Source organism: Hoplias malabaricus, chromosome 8 (assembly GCF_029633855.1).
Source record: "Hoplias malabaricus isolate fHopMal1 chromosome 8, fHopMal1.hap1, whole genome shotgun sequence".
Classification (NCBI taxonomy): domain Eukaryota; kingdom Metazoa; phylum Chordata; class Actinopteri; order Characiformes; family Erythrinidae; genus Hoplias; species Hoplias malabaricus.
The window spans coordinates 26,371,344-26,391,041 of record NC_089807.1 but is presented as its reverse complement, the minus strand read 5'-3'; the positions used below and the strand labels follow the sequence as shown (position 1 = coordinate 26,391,041).

At 35.9% G+C, this 19,698-nt stretch overlaps 1 protein-coding gene across 3 annotated transcripts in view; it reads right to left on the bottom strand.

The window, feature by feature from the left end:
* Nucleotides 1-248: 248 nt before the first annotated feature.
* slc29a1a (solute carrier family 29 member 1a) overlaps nucleotides 249-19,698 on the bottom strand; it is a 65,235-nt gene continuing 45,785 nt past the window's right edge. For 2 of the 3 annotated variants that reach the window (XM_066679125.1, XM_066679124.1), the window contains exons 2-13: nucleotides 17,034-17,124; nucleotides 16,872-16,953; nucleotides 16,528-16,709; nucleotides 15,286-15,425; nucleotides 14,618-14,752; nucleotides 14,122-14,219; nucleotides 12,192-12,273; nucleotides 10,501-10,583; nucleotides 6,625-6,733; nucleotides 6,456-6,541; nucleotides 4,708-4,907; nucleotides 249-2,799 (exon numbers count right to left, since the gene is read on the bottom strand). In XM_066679125.1, coding sequence (XP_066535222.1) covers nucleotides 2,688-2,799; nucleotides 4,708-4,907; nucleotides 6,456-6,541; nucleotides 6,625-6,733; nucleotides 10,501-10,583; nucleotides 12,192-12,273; nucleotides 14,122-14,219; nucleotides 14,618-14,752; nucleotides 15,286-15,425; nucleotides 16,528-16,709; nucleotides 16,872-16,953; nucleotides 17,034-17,062 — 1,338 coding nt within the window. In that variant the 5' untranslated portion in view covers nucleotides 17,063-17,124 and the 3' untranslated portion in view covers nucleotides 249-2,687. Of the gene's footprint in view, nucleotides 2,800-4,516; nucleotides 4,588-4,707; nucleotides 4,908-6,455; nucleotides 6,542-6,624; nucleotides 6,734-10,500; nucleotides 10,584-12,191; nucleotides 12,274-14,121; nucleotides 14,220-14,617; nucleotides 14,753-15,285; nucleotides 15,426-16,527; nucleotides 16,710-16,871; nucleotides 16,954-17,033; nucleotides 17,125-19,698 lie in introns of those variants that run through there. The other variant, XM_066679126.1, reaches the window with a different exon arrangement.

Genomic DNA, 19,698 nt, shown 5'->3' with positions numbered 1-19,698 from the left:
AAAGGACACATTAATTGCGGGTTGTAAGCTATACAGAGCAATCCTTACAACAGCCAAGAGGTGGCGCACTTGCTTTTTAAAAATATTTACTTTAAGTTACTGTCAAATGACTTAATTACCGTTTGTCCCAGTTTCTTTCTTGAACTTCACTGTCTGTTTAACTCGTTATTCCAATATATAAAATATAGCTGGTGGAAAAATTTGAGATAATCTTGAAATAATGACATTCTGAAATATAGTATTCTGTTACAGTTTTGAGATTTTAATAAGTCAATATTACAGGAAAATAATTATTACAAAAACATAAAGCAATGTATTAGGAAAGTTACCCACTATTTCAAATTACAGACTTAATGACGCATGCATCCCATAAAATCACTCAGTAAACCCTCTAACCAATAGGGGGCTCTGTCAGCATGTAATTTACATTTTTATATTTTTCATTCATATTAAAATAGTTAAAGCATTTAATAACCATTTTTCCTTATCAAATATAACTTCTTTTCATATTGTATACACAATATATTTTGTAGTATTTTATTATTATTATTTTTTTAATATTGTTAACACAATACAATGTTTTACCACACTTGACTGACCTGGTTTAACTGGTCCACACAAACATTTTGCTGCACATCACTCGTATACTCAGCTGCAGGTGAGAAGTGAGAGGAAGCATCAGGTAAGACCACATGCAACTACAGCCCTCTTTTGGTATTCAGGGTTTTGATGGGTTTACTGTTGCTGTTTACACTTGTCTGGGTGTAATGTGTTGTATTTGTGATCTTGAAGTAATTTGTGCCCATTTACCTCATGTTATTCACCCTCCACTCACCATATGTCCATTATGGTCACCCTGCGGTAAGTCTGTTGGGAAAGTCCCATCAGTGCTTTAAGTATGGGTTAAACCATTGAAAATTCAGTGCTATGAAAAACCTGCTCTCTGCCTCTGAATTTGGCAGCACACGTCTGATAAACATTCAGTATGTATAAACATAAGAGCATGATATCAAAATTAACTTAAATATCCTTGTAAATTCATTGTTGTATGTTCTCTAGTCCATTTTAAAATACTTTACCTGCTAAAACTAAGTAATCCAAACTCAGTCCTATATTATTATAACATAAGCTTTCAGAAACTGTAAATGCCATTCTTCTATGAAAAGGTGAAAGCTGCTTTTATTAGTAAATATTAGCCTCTGTCTTCTCTCGTTTGCCAATTTAGAAACTATTTTGGCCTAGGGGGCATCAAACAGATTTGTTACCACGGTCATGTCATTTCCACTACTTCCAGTCGAAACATACACACAAATTTAAAACAAAGTACAGTGATAAATTAACAACATCCATGCTGTTCATAGATGGCTAGATCAGAGTGCCTGACTCACTCATGAGCAGTGATTTAGATTAAAAGTATCTGACTTCACAGTTTTGTTTTGTTTTTTTAATCTATGTTATCTACATGTTCAAAAAGTCTCAATAAATACAAGAGGCAAGAAAATTGGTTAAACCCTTAAAATCCAATAAGGCTTAATGTTCAGCACGTACAAGGGTTACAATGGATTGTTAGAGATCTGTGTAAATTAAAATGTTTGAACAAGCCCGAGAGTCCAATTTGAGAGTCAGTTCGGATCCAATTTGGGACATTCACATATTTCTTCAAATTAACATATCTAAACATATTTGTTTCTCAACAACACCTGATTTGAATGAGGCTGATGCCTTATCTTGCATTATGCAGACAATTTGCATTTTAGTTCTCCTTAATTCAATGGCAGCTTTTTAGTGCATCTAAAGAGAAAGCTGGCAGCTGGTTCTGGCAGGGTGGTAAAAGTTCACATCTAATGTTCAAAGAAGTTTGAATCACATTATTCTCAAACTACCCCCTGCCTCCTTGTTGACATCACCAACCACCATGTCTTTTCTTTGGTACTGAACACCACTTAAAGCCTGCATAAGCTCCCTGTCTATAAATGTGATGGAAATAGTGTAAACTGTTACAGTGAACCCCCAGGAATGCCAGAGTTAAGGCTATCAGCCTTTATATTCGTCATTAAGCAATGAGAATTACAAAAAGTCCACAATTGACAAAAGAAGCCTTTTTAAAAAAATGTAAAAAAATAAAAACATTTAAAAATACAGGGAATAATCTCTTTAAAATGCTCAATTATTTGAACTGACAAATGCATGCATAGAAGAATAAACCAGTAAGAAAATATTAAAAGGCATGCTATGTCAACATTAATAAACAGTTCAAATATAACTATTGCCTAGTTTTATAGATGCAGTTAATATTTATAAAAAAATGTTTCAACAGTACTACAACTTAAATAACTGATAGTAAACAATACTACAATAAAAAGCTAGGCTTTCAATAACACATGTATCTCATTATATGAGCTAACAATTCAATGCTCCTTCTATGACTAGTCTAAACAGAGTACTCTGTAAAATCCCATATGCACAATACATGCAGTCTCCTGCAAAATCTGGTTCTTCATATCGGAACAATATTAATTTAGCAGCTTTTCCAAATGAGCAATATTAGCAATATTAGACGAAAGAGGATGCTCTCTTATGTTCCGTCCATTTATGAATCCAGCTCTCGCTCCCGAATGGCACATTGGTGTTTTAAGTGCATTATATTTATACTCTCCCTATGACAAATAGCTGCAGAACCCGAGGTTCTAAATCATGGCCCGGAAGGCAAAAGACAGCGCAGCTCCCAGCGCAAGGCCAAGGGCCAAGAAGAAGGCCATGATGGCCCCTGCAGTCTCTGCTTCATGCTTGGATACTTTCCTGTGGGACACAAATAAAAAGTGTAATATTAGCTAAGGAAGTGGTTGAAAAATTACCAAAGGGACCTGTAAGAACTGGTGAGAAAACTGACATCCATTAAGTCCAATTTGCATAAAATATCCTGTATATAATAATCCTGCAGTGCCTGACTCATGGTGTTTAACCCACCCTAGAAATAGGGCAGCACATTTAATTGTATTTATATCAGCACTGTGGTAGACTTTCCCACAGTGGCCAGTGTCTTACACTGTGTTTGTTATACAAACAATTTCAGAGTAAACACACACATAGGCAGATGTCTAACTACAATCTCCATTACTGCCAGGTTGTTTAATAAAAGTAGCTTTTTATTCTTCAAGTAATTACAAAAGTTATGTAATATATATCTCACTCAGTGTCTACAGTCACAACAACCCTGCATATAAATACACTTGTAAAAATTATGGTTCTACCAGGGTTCTGTATTAAACATGTACAAATGGTTCTTCTGGAACTTTTGAAGTAACTTTTGCATGATTAAAAGGTTCTTTGCATCGTGAAAGTGTTTTTCAGATTGATTGAGAATGTACTATGTACTTTAGTTACTAATGTACTTTATTTCCTTTAATAAAGAACCTTTATAAAACCATCATTTTCAAATGTGGAGTTATTTATCCATAAATACAGATGTTAAGGAAATGCTGAATGTTTAACACACATGCACACATATTTTTGCAGCTGTGGTGTAAATATTTGTACACATTACTTTCATGTTGAACTTTGAACTAGTGTGACCATATGTCCTCTTTTTCCCTGACATGTCTCCTGGGACCTAATAAAATGTCTGGCCAGGATTTCTAATATCACCAAAAACATACTAGCATATAGCACCTGAACAGCTTAAAAATGCACAGAGGCAAAAGCAAATTCTCAGACAAATTACAGAGAAATTTCCTGGGTTTTTGTCTTGGTCGGGATGCTTGGGCAGTGTAATGTACGCAAACACTAGCTAAGGGAGAGAGTTTGCCAGGTACATTGCCATAATTTTGAAACCGTGTAAAACAGAAGATGCTGATACTGCTGCAAAGGGACTTTTTGCCTTTAATAGATGTATTTAATGCATGTCTGTCATTTTATAAAATGCTTTGCCTGATGTTAGAGTAGCTGTATTAAAATGTCAACAAAGTAGTTGCATTGTTATGGATGCAACTCAATTTATTCCTCCCCTGCTTCTATACACATTGTTTTAACACAAACCAATCATTCTACCAAAATGTCCACCTGTAATTCACCTTTCTTACAGATAACTGTGAGGTAATTGCCATTTTATTTATTGAAGCAAACACTGTCACAACTGCTGAGATAAAAATATTAATTATTTGAAAAAGTATAAAATCTAATAACCATCACTCTTTACCTACCCTCCTCTCTCACTCACTCAGAGCCGCAAACTGCATGTTTGATGCTAAAGAAGTTGTCCCTGTCTCCATTCAAAGACTATAAATTGGTACTAGCTAGTGTTTTAACTTGTTCTTTTTGTGATTGATGTGATTACAATTTATTAAATTATCATTAATGTAAATAAAAACTCAAATTTTGTTGATCTTGCAGATTTTGTTTTATATTTAAATTATTTTTTTAAAGCATCAATCCTAAGAAAATAAAACACAAACGAAGTTAACACAGCAAACCGTATGATTAATAAGTTTATATATTTATTTATTTTTAAATCAATCAACTGCCCCAGTTTAAATATATAAATTGTGTCTGGGTTTGCCACATATTTATTGCACATTGTCACGTTTGGAGCTGCAAAATATAGACAAAATACAAAGACACAGGAAAAAAAGCAAGAATTTATTTCAGGTATTTGAGTCAGAACTAGCACTGTTTTGGCAAATATCTGAGATGTCACTAGAGCATACTCACTTGGGTCCAAAACACATGCAGAGACTGGCCAGGTAGCCGTTGCTGAATGAGAAGAGGATCATAAAGATGATGTACCAGGCGTCATGAGCAAAAACTACAGGCAAATAGTTCCTGGGCTGGACATTACACAGAATGAAGAGTGGGACAAAGACCACACGTGCTATGACCAGGGCGGGCAGCCATTTGCTGTCTTTGCCAGGCTGTGGACAGATCAAATAAAACAGAACTTAAGTATGCACACATACAATGTAATGAACTGCACTAGCAATGTTCTTTCCAATCACAGCACAGACAGAATTTCAATTACAACAGAGCTTTGCCCAATGGCCTTTAGATACTTATTCAAAGTAGATAATGGTAACCCAAGAATTTTTTTTTTAAACATAGGACTAGGCAAAAAAAATATGTTCACTCCTCAAAGCCAAACAAGGTCCAAATTAATATTTTTGACAGGTGTGCTACAGGGGAACGTCTATGATAGACTAAATGTTCAAAGATTTGTTGACACACTCACAAATCAACTTACACAGTCTAATTTTTCAACCTTCCCAGAACAATAAAAGATTTTACAGATGAAAAAGGGGTAAGACCCTCTCGATGAGCTTTTTCAATTGCTTGTATTTCTAGAGGAACTCCAGAATATTGGGTCTAGAGATGTCTTGGAGTGGTGACTCATGCATGCAGTGCCCAACGGGACATTTTGTGCATGTGTTTTAGGCATGGGGCAGTGCCTCTGCAACGCTTGCAGGAAAAACTCTGGGTATAGCCAGAGTCAGCGCATGTAAGAACTGTGTGCCAAATGTTCCAGAGTACTAGGGCGCTACCAGGATAAAGGTAATGTCTGTAACAAATGTGTGGTCGTGTTCACACATAGTCCCTCCGGGTAAACTCTGGAATATTTCTGGATTATCATGCATGTGTGAAATCTCCCTTAAGGATAGAATTCATATTTGATAGAAGCCCACCAAATATAAGCTTCTGTATAACATCTTGTTAAAAGAAATCTTCTGTTGTTTTCATATAACTGTTATCTATTCTTTTTGATTTATTTAAAGGAAAAAAAGAAAAAAAAAACACCAACTAATAAAATATAAACAGGTATCTTAAATAAATATTATCTCCTGGAATAGGGTTGTTTATGCCTTACATTAAAACCATATAGTTGTTCACCCTCAGCAACTCCAGTAATACAATTATGATGGTATTGCAAAGCTTTACCAGAGTCATGGGACAATCATGAGGAAACGAGGGTGAAATTACATTAGAAGAGCAGCAGTGTGTCACTATGTATGAAAAACTAACATGCATTAGAAGTCTGGGCATCTGGTTTGTGTAAAGTATTTTCTAAAAACTTGGCTTAGGTGACAGCTTCATTAGTGATGAAGCAATGCAAAGAGTTATGTAACAACAAAACTACAAACTGCTAACAGCTGTGTTGAGCAGTTACCAGAAACCACATTCATTTTTTCCCCCCTCACATGAAATACACAGAAGGGAGTGTTTTTTTTTTTTCACCTGGGACCAATTCAACTCAAGATCTGGGACCAAATTCAAAACAAAAGTTATGTCTGTAACACTCAGTTCAGAACATTTTTATCCATTTCCGTGAAGAATCCCTGGAAAAGCTTTCAAAATACATAGACCAGCTGTGTTGATTGATTTGAGACCAAGCAAAATCTGCATATATGGGAATGTTTTTGACTAACAAAGCAAAGCTTTCAGTTTCAGATGAATGAGACACAACTTACCCACATACACACTGCAGTCAAGCTTCGTCCAGCCCAGTCCATCACATTGAAAAGCAAGAAGCAGGACACAGGAATGAAGTATGTTTCTGTGAAAATAACGGTGAATTCCTGAATGAGTGACCAGGAGTACAATAGCGTATTATGTTTGTAAACTCAAGCAAACACTTACCCCAAGAATGTTCTTTAGGCACAATGGACTTGGCATCCACAGTCACAGCAGGAAATACGCCAATGGTGATAGTAAAGACAAAGCACACGGAAAGAGCCATCACCCAGATCTACATCAAAAAATATGAGAGAGAGAGAGAGAGAGAGAGAGAAAACGGAACAATGAATAACAGCAAAGTATAGAATCCTACGGTCAAATACTCAAACAGTAAGATCCTTTCCCCTGTTTCCTAGTACAACTATCAAATATATTATTATGTGGACAAAGGTTTGTGGTCATCTGCTCATTCAGCAGCTCTTCTAAAATGCATAGTGGTTCTCAATCTTGGTCTTGGTGGGCTACTGCCATGCATGTAGTTTTCCTCTCACACCCACTTTAAAAGGAGTTAATAATTAGCTCATTATATGCCACAAGAGAGTTGGTAGCAGAGGAATCTCTAAAATGTGCAGGGCAATGGCCCACCCGGACCAGGATTGAGAGACACTGTACTAGGGAGACTCTTCCCCTTTGCTGCATTAATCACTTCAACGTATTATTACTGGGTAGGGATTACCCCGGATATAAAACACATGAAAAAAATAGTAGTGTGATTAGCTAGTGATGCCACAATTAGTTTTGGATAACAATCATCACTAACCAGTTTGACTATTTCTAATTTATAATGCTATCGTTAATAGGTGCTCCAGTTTTTCGAAATTTTAACTGACTATTATTTGTCATACAAGTAATTGCGATTAACGATTTAATTGTCTGTTATTTATTTATTTATTTTTTCACACCCCCACTATTTTAATAGGCCTTTATGCTTAATGATAGCATAACAATGAACACACACTAAAAAACGTCAGTTTGTTGAACAGTTTATTCATAAATATATGTAAAGACATTTACCCCTTGTTCTGTTTTTAACTAAAATTGTATGTTTGAAAACGATATTTGCAAATTCTCAAAATAAGAAAAACAAATCAAATGTACAATGGCTTAAACATCTGTTATTTACTGGCTTGGCATATTCTGGGCAAAGAACACTAAGGCTATGTTCATACAGCAAGTAAGGAAGCCCAGTCATACGTGACATGGATGTGTTGTTCATGTGGCTGTGTGAACAGCACAAATCGCATTGAATCTGACTTTTTCACATCAGATTTGGGCCACTTTCATATGATCCATATCCATCTGTGGAAATTTGACTCTGTCTAAAAGGCAAGGTCGGAATTCTTGTGACTTTTACGTCACTCCGGCTGCTGGGAATAATCTCCGGACTATGATCCAAAGCATTTTTTTATTTGAGGTGTTTAGGAGGTGGAAATAACCAGGTCAAAGGATTTCCGTTTTGTAAAGAATACTGGGAAATGAAAAACCTGTAAAACTCCTGAAACCAGGTTCCTATTTCTCATTTATGAGAAAATAACATTTGTATAAATGTAGGTTTTTTTTTTAATAAAACAAACAATAGAAGACCTTTTTTTAGTAGTTCTATACCAGTTTTATATTGTTCATGTCGGTATGAAGCTGTATAAATGTGGCTCCTGGAAATATTAAACTCATTATGTCTGTGCTTGTGTTTTTTCTCTTTTGAGACTCGTGTTCGTGAGAGATCCGGGAAATTTAAATTTTCACGTTTTAATATTCAATTCTTTAATAATCTTTTTATAACATAGAACTCATTTGGAATAAAGAAAAGGGAGGTTTTTTTTTATATAGCGCTGCAGTAAAACACCAGTTCATTTAAAAAACGAAAGTGCTTTGTATGACACAGATTGACATTTCCTTCTGGTCAGAGCCTGAAGCATTGTTCTTTGTGCATGCGGCTCAGTTTAAAAAATCTGATTTGGTCACGAAGTCAGATTTGGTATGCTTTTACCTGCTGTATGAACAAGTTCAGCCAACTGCGATGGTGGATCTGCAGATGATTTCTCAGGTTTGTTTTATTGGCGCTTTTTACAGCCACCATTTAATACCACCATTTGTTTAGAAATACGCGTAATTGATATTCTGTTTTTTGGGAATTAAATAAAGTATAATATGATCGCGGTCAGCGCAAATCATCACAGTTAGCTCAAATAATCGCGACAGGTCTACCTACAATCTCAGTTTTATTGTCTTATGCAGCTGTTGAACTACATAATTTCATTGGCTACTACCGCTTCCCCAAAGCCACTGTCAGAAAAGTTAGTAGACCTGGTAATGCCGTTGCCTTTATGTACATAGGGGTTTGAGACAGCATCACAACAGAATTATACACTACTCCAATGGTACTAACATATGCTCATTCTGGACTACATCCCACCCAATGGCTGTTGCTGCAGGAGTATATACTGGACTTTTCAATTGCATTGAAATGCTTTTTCTAACTGAAACTTGGCAGCAAGCTTGTGATTTCTATGCTTTAAATCAGGCAAGCCCATCCAACTTCAAGTATATCTGCAAACCTCGTTCTTTTGGAAGGGGAGGTGGTTTGGCAGTAATCTTTAATAGCAATCTCAACATTACAGATGTCAAGTTCATATCTGCTACCTCCTTTGAATATATTGCCCTGAAATTACCTGGCTCTGTAATTGCTGTGTTACGCTATCGTCTACCAAAAGCTAATACATCATTCCTTTCTGAATTATCTGAGCTACTCCTGCTCGCCTGTTCAATTTCTCCCCACTTGCTGCTAGTCGGTGACTTCAATATTCATGTAAACACTCTTGACTGCAAAACTGCTAATATCTTTGTCTCAATTCTTGACTGGTTCAATATTACACAGCATGTAAAGTTCCCCATTCAAAGGTCACACCCTTGACTTCTAGTCTTCCTCCCTATCTATTCTTAATCCACACCCTCTACTGTTTCCATTTTCTGATCATAAGCTAATAAAAAGTTTACTGCTCCTCTGGCTGTACCCCACTACTCCACACAAACGTGCATTTCCTTCCTTAAGATTGAGGCTGTGGCCCCTGTTCTTCTTAATCAGTCCATCTCTTCTGCCATTCCAGTTGTTTCTGCTCCTTCTCATGAAAATCATGCTACAATGCTTAATTACATTCCTCAATGAATCTCTAAATACACCAGCCCCTCTAAAAACCAAAATTGTGTTTTTTTCCCCACTTCCTCTCCCTGGTATACTTGTGAAATTTTGTGAAGTTTTTTCAACAGTCACAAAACTCGTAAAACCCATTAGAAGCACCATAGCTGCCTCTCCTGCACTCTTTGATTCAAAGAAATGTAGGAAAGCATTACAAACTGCTAACATCAACAGGTCTCTGGCATCCTCTACTACCGATATTGCTTCTGATCTCTCTTCTACTCTTTGCAACTCATTTTCTTCCTCTCTTCCTGCCTTTCATACTGTTAATTCTTCTTACATTCCTGATATCATTACTTCCTTTAAGACAAGATTTCTGCAGTCACCCCCTTACTTAAAAAACCTGGTCTGGACACATCAGATTTAAATATTTATTGTCCAATCTCTAACCTTCCCTTCCTAACTAAAGTTCTTGAACAAACTCTTGCCAGTCAGTTACAGAAGTACTTAGTGACCAATAATCTCTTTGAACCTTTTCAGTCTGGTTTCTGTCCATTCCACAGCACCAAAACAGCTTTAGTCAAAGTTGTAAATTATCTCCTCAGATACAAAGTATGCCGCATGCTATATTTTGTTATGAACTGCTTGTTTTTGTCAGTTTATATAGAAAGCAACTGCCTGGAACTGATATCCATACATTTAGATTGACAAATAAAAGCTTAGTTTCTGTCCTGAAGCTATACATTCTGAATTATTGTACCATTTTCAATAAAAGTTATTTGCTATAACTTGTAAGACTTGATCAAAATATTTATCAGAACTCTAACTGAATTTCATAAAGAGCACAAGTGAGTTTAAACATGTACCTGATTAAAAATGGCAAAAACAGACACAGATGTACTGTCCTCATCAGTGAGACTCACTACAGGCCTCTTCTCCCCAGAGTTTTCTGTGGAAAAAAAAACACCAATCATCCACAAAAAAGAACATTTTTCATTTCAACACAGTTTTACACCATACAATTTTAACAAGTGAAAGGATGAATTAAAGAGAGAACCATCACAGAGATCTTAAAAAAAGCTCTGGTTCCACCTGAAAAAACAAGGCCATCAGAATTAAACACACTTGTAGCGTCATGGTGTGTGCTTTAGAGCTGATTTTAATTAAACAAACTCCTTGTGTAACAAAGAACTCAAGAAGCACAAAATAAATATTAGACATATAAAAATAAATTAATAAGTGTTATGAGATTTAGTAAAAAGGAATATTATCAGACATTAATGGAGAAGTATAAAAGTAATGTTCAAGGTATGAGGAATGTGCTGAATGGCCTTATTAAAAATGGATTTGGAACTGCAGAATTTCCAAATAATTTTGTAAAAGAAGATAATACAGTCATAAAAAAAATAACAGAAACTACTAATGAATTTAATGACTATTTTGTGAATGTTGGATATAATTTATCAAGGGGATTGTGCAACTAAGAAATAAAGATGGCGTGGATATGAATAAAGTTCCTAAAAATTCTCATTCCATCTTTGTTAGGAGTACTCATGAAAACGAAATATTGGATATTGTAAAAAAAATTTAAAAACAAAACATCCACGGATTGGAATGAAACTGATATGACATTGGTAAAAAAATATTATAGAATGCATAGTTAAACCATTTATACATATCTGCAATCTGTCCTTTAAAACAGGTATATTTCCAAATAAAATGAAAACAGCATAAGTCATTCCTATCTTTAAAAGTGGAGACAGACACCAGTTCTCCAATTATAGACCTGTTTCTTTGCTATAACAATTCTCAAAATCTTAGAAAAACTGTTTGTTCAAAGGTGATCAACAGTATGGATTCAGAGAAAACAGGTCCACTTCAATGGCTGTGATGCAACTGGTAGAAGAGATATCTACTGCAATAGAAAATAAGGAATAAAAATAAAAAAAAAAAAAAAAAAAAGCTTTTGATACAATTGATCATGACCTATTAATGAAAAAACTGGAGAGATATGGTATTATAGTAGCAGCATATTCACGGCTCAAGAGTTATCTTTGTGACAGATATAAATATGTATAAATAAATAACAAAATCAAAACTTCTGAAGGTCACTTGTGGGATCCCACAAGGTTCAGTGATAAGGCCTAAATTATTTCTGTTATATATAAACGATATCTGTAAAGTGTCTAATTTGTTAAAGGTTGTTTTATTTGCCGATGACACAAATTTATATTACTCTAGAAAAAGTTTAGAACAGCTTCTGAAGACAGTGGAAATGGAATTGGAAATATTAAAGAAATGTTTTGATATTAACAAGTTATCACTTAATTTAAATAAAACAGTTTATAATTCTTCTTTTTAGATCATAATTATTATTATTATTATTATATATAATGTATTCATTTTGAAAACCAAAATAAACACTAACTAACTTGACTGTTTTATTTTAGGGTAGGGCTGGAGTGATAGCAGGTCTCCTAAGCCTTTCCTGTTTGCTAGAATTAAACTGACACATTTTGATAAAATGGCACATCTGTGGTTAAACACATTGCTCTACCTCTGCCTAAAAGGTCCATCTTGTTTTCCTCGTCGCAGCTAGGTCTGTGGATACTGGTGTCTGAGTAATACTGGAAAAATTCCTGCAAGTCGAGGAGAGAAAAACAGAATGGAAAGTTAAAAACCAACTGACTTTAATAGATTTAATAAAGAGTAGAAAAAGCTGGAATAGAGTTACCAGTTTATTAGGTACCATTTTGAACCTACAAAAATAGGCAATTTTATGAGTTATACCCATAGTACAAGTGAATTTGGATGCAGTTCAAAGCACCAATCTCTGATTTGTCTAAAATCTGGTGGTGTTGGGGGAGAGGGGGTTGCAAAATTGTTGTAATAAGATTACGTTTGTGGAGTGCATGTACTGTAAAACACAGGACACACATAATGCTGGAGGGTCCTGTGCGGTGAAATGCACTGCATCCCAAAAGCACTATTCCTTGCTGCTTGCGTGTTTGTATTCACAGAAAATCTGTGAAGCTGCATCCTACAATTTTATGAACTACAGACGGAAATGCGACGTTTGGAATCTCGCAATCGATCCATGGCTCGGATGGAGTTCTACTGTGTGGAAGCAAATCAGCAATAAATATCCCCAACCGCAAATGAGCCCAGATTCAACACTGGATGCAGACCCAAAGATTTTGAACAAGTGTGAAAATGCCCTGCAGCATATTTCACCTCATCTATCAGTGAAAAGGGATCACCATATGACCACCACTAACTAGGCTTTATTTGGGTGGTTCCCAATTTCAGGAAGATCAGGTCCTTGTCAGGATTGATTTACCAAAGACTGTCCTTCAAAAACTATTCCATAATAGAAGACACAACACTGAAATAAAAAGGTCTAAAAAGGCTATGTGGTGACATTATCAGAAAGGTTCTACCTCTTGTGGTTGTGGAAAAAAAACATTTTAAGGACATTTTTAAGGCACTATATCATCATTCACGTTCTCAAAATCACTGATCATAGGCAGCATTTGTAGACTGCATGTAATGGATTCCTTTACAAAACAGCCATGTTTTACATTACAGCAGAGAGGTTGCATCTACTGCGATTATTTGCTGCATTATTTCCTGTGTGTGAGACTCATAATGGCCAATCAGAATACATACAATGTAGGTGTACCTCAAGGTATTAATCTAGGTAGTATAGTACTAAAATGTATATAAAGGCAGTGTGAGCTTTCTCCAGGACACGCTGTACAAAGTGGTGACCAACTTTTACTTGCAAAGAGAGTATTAAAAAACATTTAGTTGCTGTCTACAATCAAAGTAGTGACAAAATAGTATAGAGTGAAAGTAAAATAGTGTAAAATATTCAAACAGAAACTAGACCAACACTGTCACTAAACAGCAGCTGAACCTTTCATTTTTAGAGAGGCAGGAGAAGGGGGGAAAAAATTAAAAATAATCTCCAACTAAGAATATGCACTAGAACAACAGGACTGAATCTCTCTTGGTGTGCAGCAAGATTTTATGGAGTGATGAGTCCAAGTTTATAACTGAGATCACTTTGTGAGATTGGTTTGTTATAAATAAATTTCAACCACCTTCTATGGATGAATGTTTTCGAAAAAGCAAGAAAAATAACTGAAGAAAGTCTTTGGAAATGTAATGAAGATGAAGGGTGGATTCATACAAAGTATCTGAGGGTCTTTTGTCATTTTTTGTTAAATATATTTATTCTGATGCTGAAACATATATAGCTTGTTTTTAGAGGTAGTATATACTGGAAATTAAATTAAATAAATGGAAGTCTTTTTGACTTTTGCAAGATATCCTATATTTGTAACACAGTCCCTAGAACACTAAACAAGCCGAAAAAATAAACACCCCAAAATCAATATATGCATATATTATATGTATATATATATATATAATAAATATAATATTTCAATCCTTGACTCACAAGACACAAGATTGGGTCATACCATTTTTGGCAAGGCAAGGTAGGACATGATGGCTAGGAGTATTACAACACAGGCTGTGATGAAGTAGCCAAAGGCACTGTCCTGCAGCTCAGAACCAGCTGGAAGGGGGTGGGGGGGAATAAAAAAAAAAAAAAAAAAAAAAGAGAAAAAGTTCAAAGTCATGATCTGGAACATACTGACAGAGCAATTACTGCAAAAGAGCAGGGATGGAAAAAGAAAATGTACTTAAGTGAAAGTGTGGGTACTGTCTCATTCAAGAGACAGAGTCTTATTCAAATGTGAAAGTATGTTTGAACCATGTTACATACAAACATACAAAGATATTTTAAAACAAGATCAAAATCTAGTACATAAAAATAAAAGCATTTATTTCCAGTACAACTCGAGTACAGTAATAAAGTATAATCACTTAAGTATTTTCCATCCCTGTGAAAGAGTGTATACCAGATTATTTGATTTTACAAATAACAATAAATAAAACAGACTGAATACGCACTTGCAAGTGCACAGATCATGGAGAATGCTGCAAACGTCCCGGCAAGTCCTTGGCCACTCATGATGGGGGTGGTATAGGAGGCCGGAAGCAAGCCTGCAAGACCAAACAGACTCCCCTGCAAAATAGCACCAAAAGCTGGGGAGAATAAGAGAGAACGTTTGGAAAGCAAGGTTAAGTGGGGAGATGTTACAGATTGCATGATGCAACATGAGATCCTCTCAATAATTTCAAAACTTAGTTCTCTTTAAACTTTTCAGGACAACTTTAGAATAACACTACACATATAAAAGTTTATACATGACATACAATGTTTATTATTTAGGTTATAAACCTTAAAAATCATTAATAGTCTGTTATAAGACATAGACAAAGTATAACAAGGCCCGGTTTTTTGACAAAAATATTTACAACCAATTAATTTTCTTATCCACAGCTGGACTGTCCAAAAGAGTACTTAATGTCATCAAAGATGACACATCTGTGATGTTGACCCACTCCTGCTTTAGCTCAAAGAACTGAACGGAACTAACTCAGTGTGATCTGACCCAGAGGAGTCCGTTAGAAACGTGCTAAGACCTAAAACAGTCAGATGCTGGGGCCCAGTCTCATGAGAAAGAAAACAGCTTGTCTAAAAGAGCAAATCACAGACATCCGTTGGAAGCACTCACAGTTGATGCAGACTATTTTGATCATGGTGAAAGTGAAAAAGGGGAGAGGTGCCATGTCCACCTTCACCAATAAGGCAGTGATCAGAAACACCACCAGGATGACTGAGAGACTGCCAATTATCCTCAACTTCTGAGGGATTCTGAGAAACAAATAAGCACACAAAAGGTCAACATTCCTGAGATACTGTGTTTGGGAGTAAAAGTTTGTTATGGGAGCCCTTCAAATGTTTGCTTTTAATTAAAGCAAACATGCCCCCGGAGTGATGGAAGTGTATGAAGGATTTAGAACTCGAGTTCACAGTTTATGGAATTTTACTCTACTCTTGTGAAAGGGGTTGAGAGAACATACGTATTAGATGAGATATTTACAGAGTGCTCTTATACAAACTAAAATGGTTTAGGACACAAAAAAAAATCAGGCAGCATGATGTTATGATACACGGGTGCCCACACTTGGGCTTGAGATGGGTTTCGTTTCATTGGACTGCTTATTAATCCAGCTTCAGTAATAATCTGTGAGTGTGGATGATATTTAGACTTGTTGATGTTGATGTGAAAAAAGACTGATTCACATGATTTAAATAAGGAACAATCTAACATGCATATCGAACTCTGCACCTCTAGTTTGAACAACAGGAGTATTTCAGTCAACCGTACTCGTCAAAATATGATGCTATGATACTGGGGGCTCTTGACCAAGCTGGGTTCTGCTTTTTTTCCCACTTCATTTAATTGGACAGACTGTCGATCAGGCTTCAAAAATTCATCACTGAGCATGGACCGATATTTAAACTTTTATTGTATTATATCATAATGAAACACATATTTTGACAAGTTTCATTATTTTCATTATTTAAATTTAGCATAATCTAACAAAGTGCACAGTGTGATCGATTGGTCAATCTCAATCAATGCATTGGCCACCCGATATATTACATACTTTATGATAAATGTCCCACTAATAAGTGTATAACTACATTTTAAAATATATATATTTTAAATATATAAGCAAATAAAAAAGTGCAAATATTTTTCACAGGTTTTAATAGTCCAATAGTCCTAATATTAAAAAGTGCGTCCTAAACACAGACTAGAAACCTGGATTTGATGATTATACATATCTTTATATTTTGTATTTCAGAGATTATGACTTGCAGCTCATCAACCTTGCTAAGTGCACCAGAAACTTTCTAACATGACTGGCATGTGTGTGTGATATGGAGAATGCAATGCAAATCCAACCTTTGATGGATGAAGGAGTTGAGGCAGGTAAAAATGAGCAGTGGTACCATGGCACAAAGGGTCATCACATTGTTGAACTTTGACTCCAGCACACTGCGTGTGTCCACAACAGCCCCAGTGCCATTGGCTGTCTGGTTTTGTTCTCCATTTGTGGGCGAGTCCTTTAGCCGGCTAGTGAAGTACTGCAGAGACATTTAAATGACATTTTATAAAATTACTCATCCATATGTATCACACAACAGTTACTACAGAAAATTAGGATCTAAGTTATATTAGCAATGATGCAAAAAATGAAATGATACATTTTCAGAAAATACAGTATACATTTTTTTTTTAATGTTTACCATGGTGGCAGTCATGAAAAAGTTCCATGGCAGGAGAGTTCCCAGCCCCAAAATGAAAAAAATGATCCAGACAGCATAGTACCTGAAAGAAAACACACAACATGACATACATGCACATTCTCACCCTTCAGCACCTTGACCAGTCTGACGCAGGTCACGTACCTGTCTCGTGGAGAATTCATAGCAGTCATCGTTCTTCACAAGTGCAATCGTTCACAGCTTGTCTTCAAAAACTGGTATTAGACCTGTAATTCTAGAAATCATTTTCAAATCAAATGCTACACGTTACAACATGTTGCATGTTTTTTACATAAGAAATTATAATTTATTTGCTTAATGAGTTATATTCATTCATTCATTGTCTTATCCAGTTTAGGGCCGCGGTGGGTCCAGAGCCTACCCAGAATCACTGGGTGCAGGGTGGGAACAAACCCTGGAGGGGGCGCCAGTCCTTCACAGGGTGACACACACTGACACATTCACTGACACCTATGGACCCTTTTGAGTAGCCAATCCACCTACCAACATGTGTTTTTGGACAGTGGTCGGAAACGGGAGCACCCAGAGGAAACCCACCTCTTTGCAACACTACACATATCAATATGTTTTCATACCATGCTCTTTAGAGTGTTACTAGAGGGTTCTAAACTGATACTATGGTCTTACTAAAGAAAACAAGTATAGATTTTTCATTTACAAAATACAAAATTCATCCACCAAGAGGAAGAATGCTATATGAAATATTTTTAAAGAAAAACCCAGGTTCAGCCTGACTAAAGCTTAACAGCCAAATCCTACCCAACACTAGTGAGTATGCTGTCCTTCAGACATACCACAATAGTGGTCTCAGAGATAGCCTCTAAAGCAAGGGTGTCCCAAGTCCGGACCCGAGGCAAATGTGGTCCACTGTAAGATTTCAAATCAGCCTGCAGCATCACTATTAGCCTGCTGGCACTTGGCAATTTTTCCTTTCCCCTGACAGTGGCAGCAATGCACAAATGTATAGGATACTGGACCACTGTTAACAAACGCCATTCATTTCTCTGGACCAGCAAATTAATTAACAGAACATTTGGTGATGGTTGCAGGGGAAAAAAATAATTTAAAAAAATAAATAAATAAAAATACAACAACAAAAAAAATGGGAGAACCAGCGATTTCAAAAGACATTGAAATATCTGCAGTAAAATGTTAGATTTTACACTCTTGATATCCTACAGCAGTTAATGCTCTAAAATGAAATTCAGTAGTTAATAAATACAAACTTTTTTTACATTTGTGTTTATATATTGTCACTACACTAAAGAAAATATTCACATGCTCTTATTCTCTGCTGCACTCAACTAAACTCACTGCTTCCCTTCCCACTGATGGAAGATTGTTTGCTGGATTCTCCTGCAGACCAGACCAGACCAGCTGCTCACCTTATTATTATTATGTAGCATAATGACACTTCATTGGTGATCATTTAAAATTCAATCTGTAGTTTGATCAGAGGAGGATGGGTCCACTTTGTGAGTCTTGGTTCCTCCCAAGGTTTCTTCCTCCAGCCTCGAGGGAGTTTTTCCTTGCCACTGTCGCCTTTGGCTTGCTTGCATTGGGCTTTGATTTAAATGTTCTGTTTTGAAACTGTGAAGCTGCTTTGTGACAACGTCAGTTGTAAAAGGCGCTATACAAATAAAATTGATTTGATTTGATTTTGATTTATTGAATATGCTGTTATAAATAATTTAGGAATAATATATTTAGAAAGAGAGGCTGGCTCTTAAGAATTTTGATATGATCTAGTTCGGCCCCCGCTGAAAATAGTTTGGACACCCCTGCCCTAAAGCAAAAAAACAATAGCACGGGACACTCAGTTGAAGACACTGGTTGCTATCTATAAAGTACATACTATGAGGGAAAGCGTGATATTAATTTATTTAATAGTTTTTCACACAAATTAGTCACTGCCAATTCCACCCACTATGCTGGTCCATCTTGATCTCTCTTCAACAGAGACTCTCTGGATTCAGTTAGCCTTCAAGTGTGGTTTAAACTACAAAGTTAACGCATTTTAATAGTAATAAAATGATTAAAACACCACAGTAGGGATCTCTGTTTGTGACTGTGCTTCAAACACAAAGAAGTTCCACTGGCATGTTTTGCACATTGAGTAACATGTTTTATGTGCAGGACAAATGCCAGAATAAATGCTCTGAATGCTTTTAGGCAAACGTTTTGAAAGAAAATTTATGAACATGCCCTCAAAAACAAAATAAACATTTTCTACACTGATTTATATTGTGACCCAGGCAACACAAAATCTGAATGTTTAATATATTTTAAAACAAAATATAACTGATATTGGCCTGTTTCTCAACATCTTTCACAATATTCAGAATTAGGATGAATTCTTTCCATTTTTGCCTAGGGGCATGGGTCTCAGTCATTGTTTGGAAATAAAACCATGCCAGCATTTTCTCTTTTAAAACTCTGCTAACTTTATTTTTGTTTAATATATTATGGTCCTTTTCTTCATAACAAGCATAAAACATCACTATATGCTGATGTCTCAGTAGCTGACTAGTAAATTTCCAGTTCCACCTTAAATGGTAAATCAAATTCTAGTGCCTCATATTACTGCAATATTTAATGTGGAACTTGAAAGTTTGGGAAATAAATCTGCAAAATAGGAAATTTACCTGAAGTCCAGCAGCACTCCACTGATAATGCTGCAAACCAATGCACAGCTAATATTACTTTAACAGCACTGCTGGCCTGGGAATGAAGCACTGCTCTTTTTGTGTTCTGATAATGTATAAGGCTCTTGAAAGATCATCCCAAA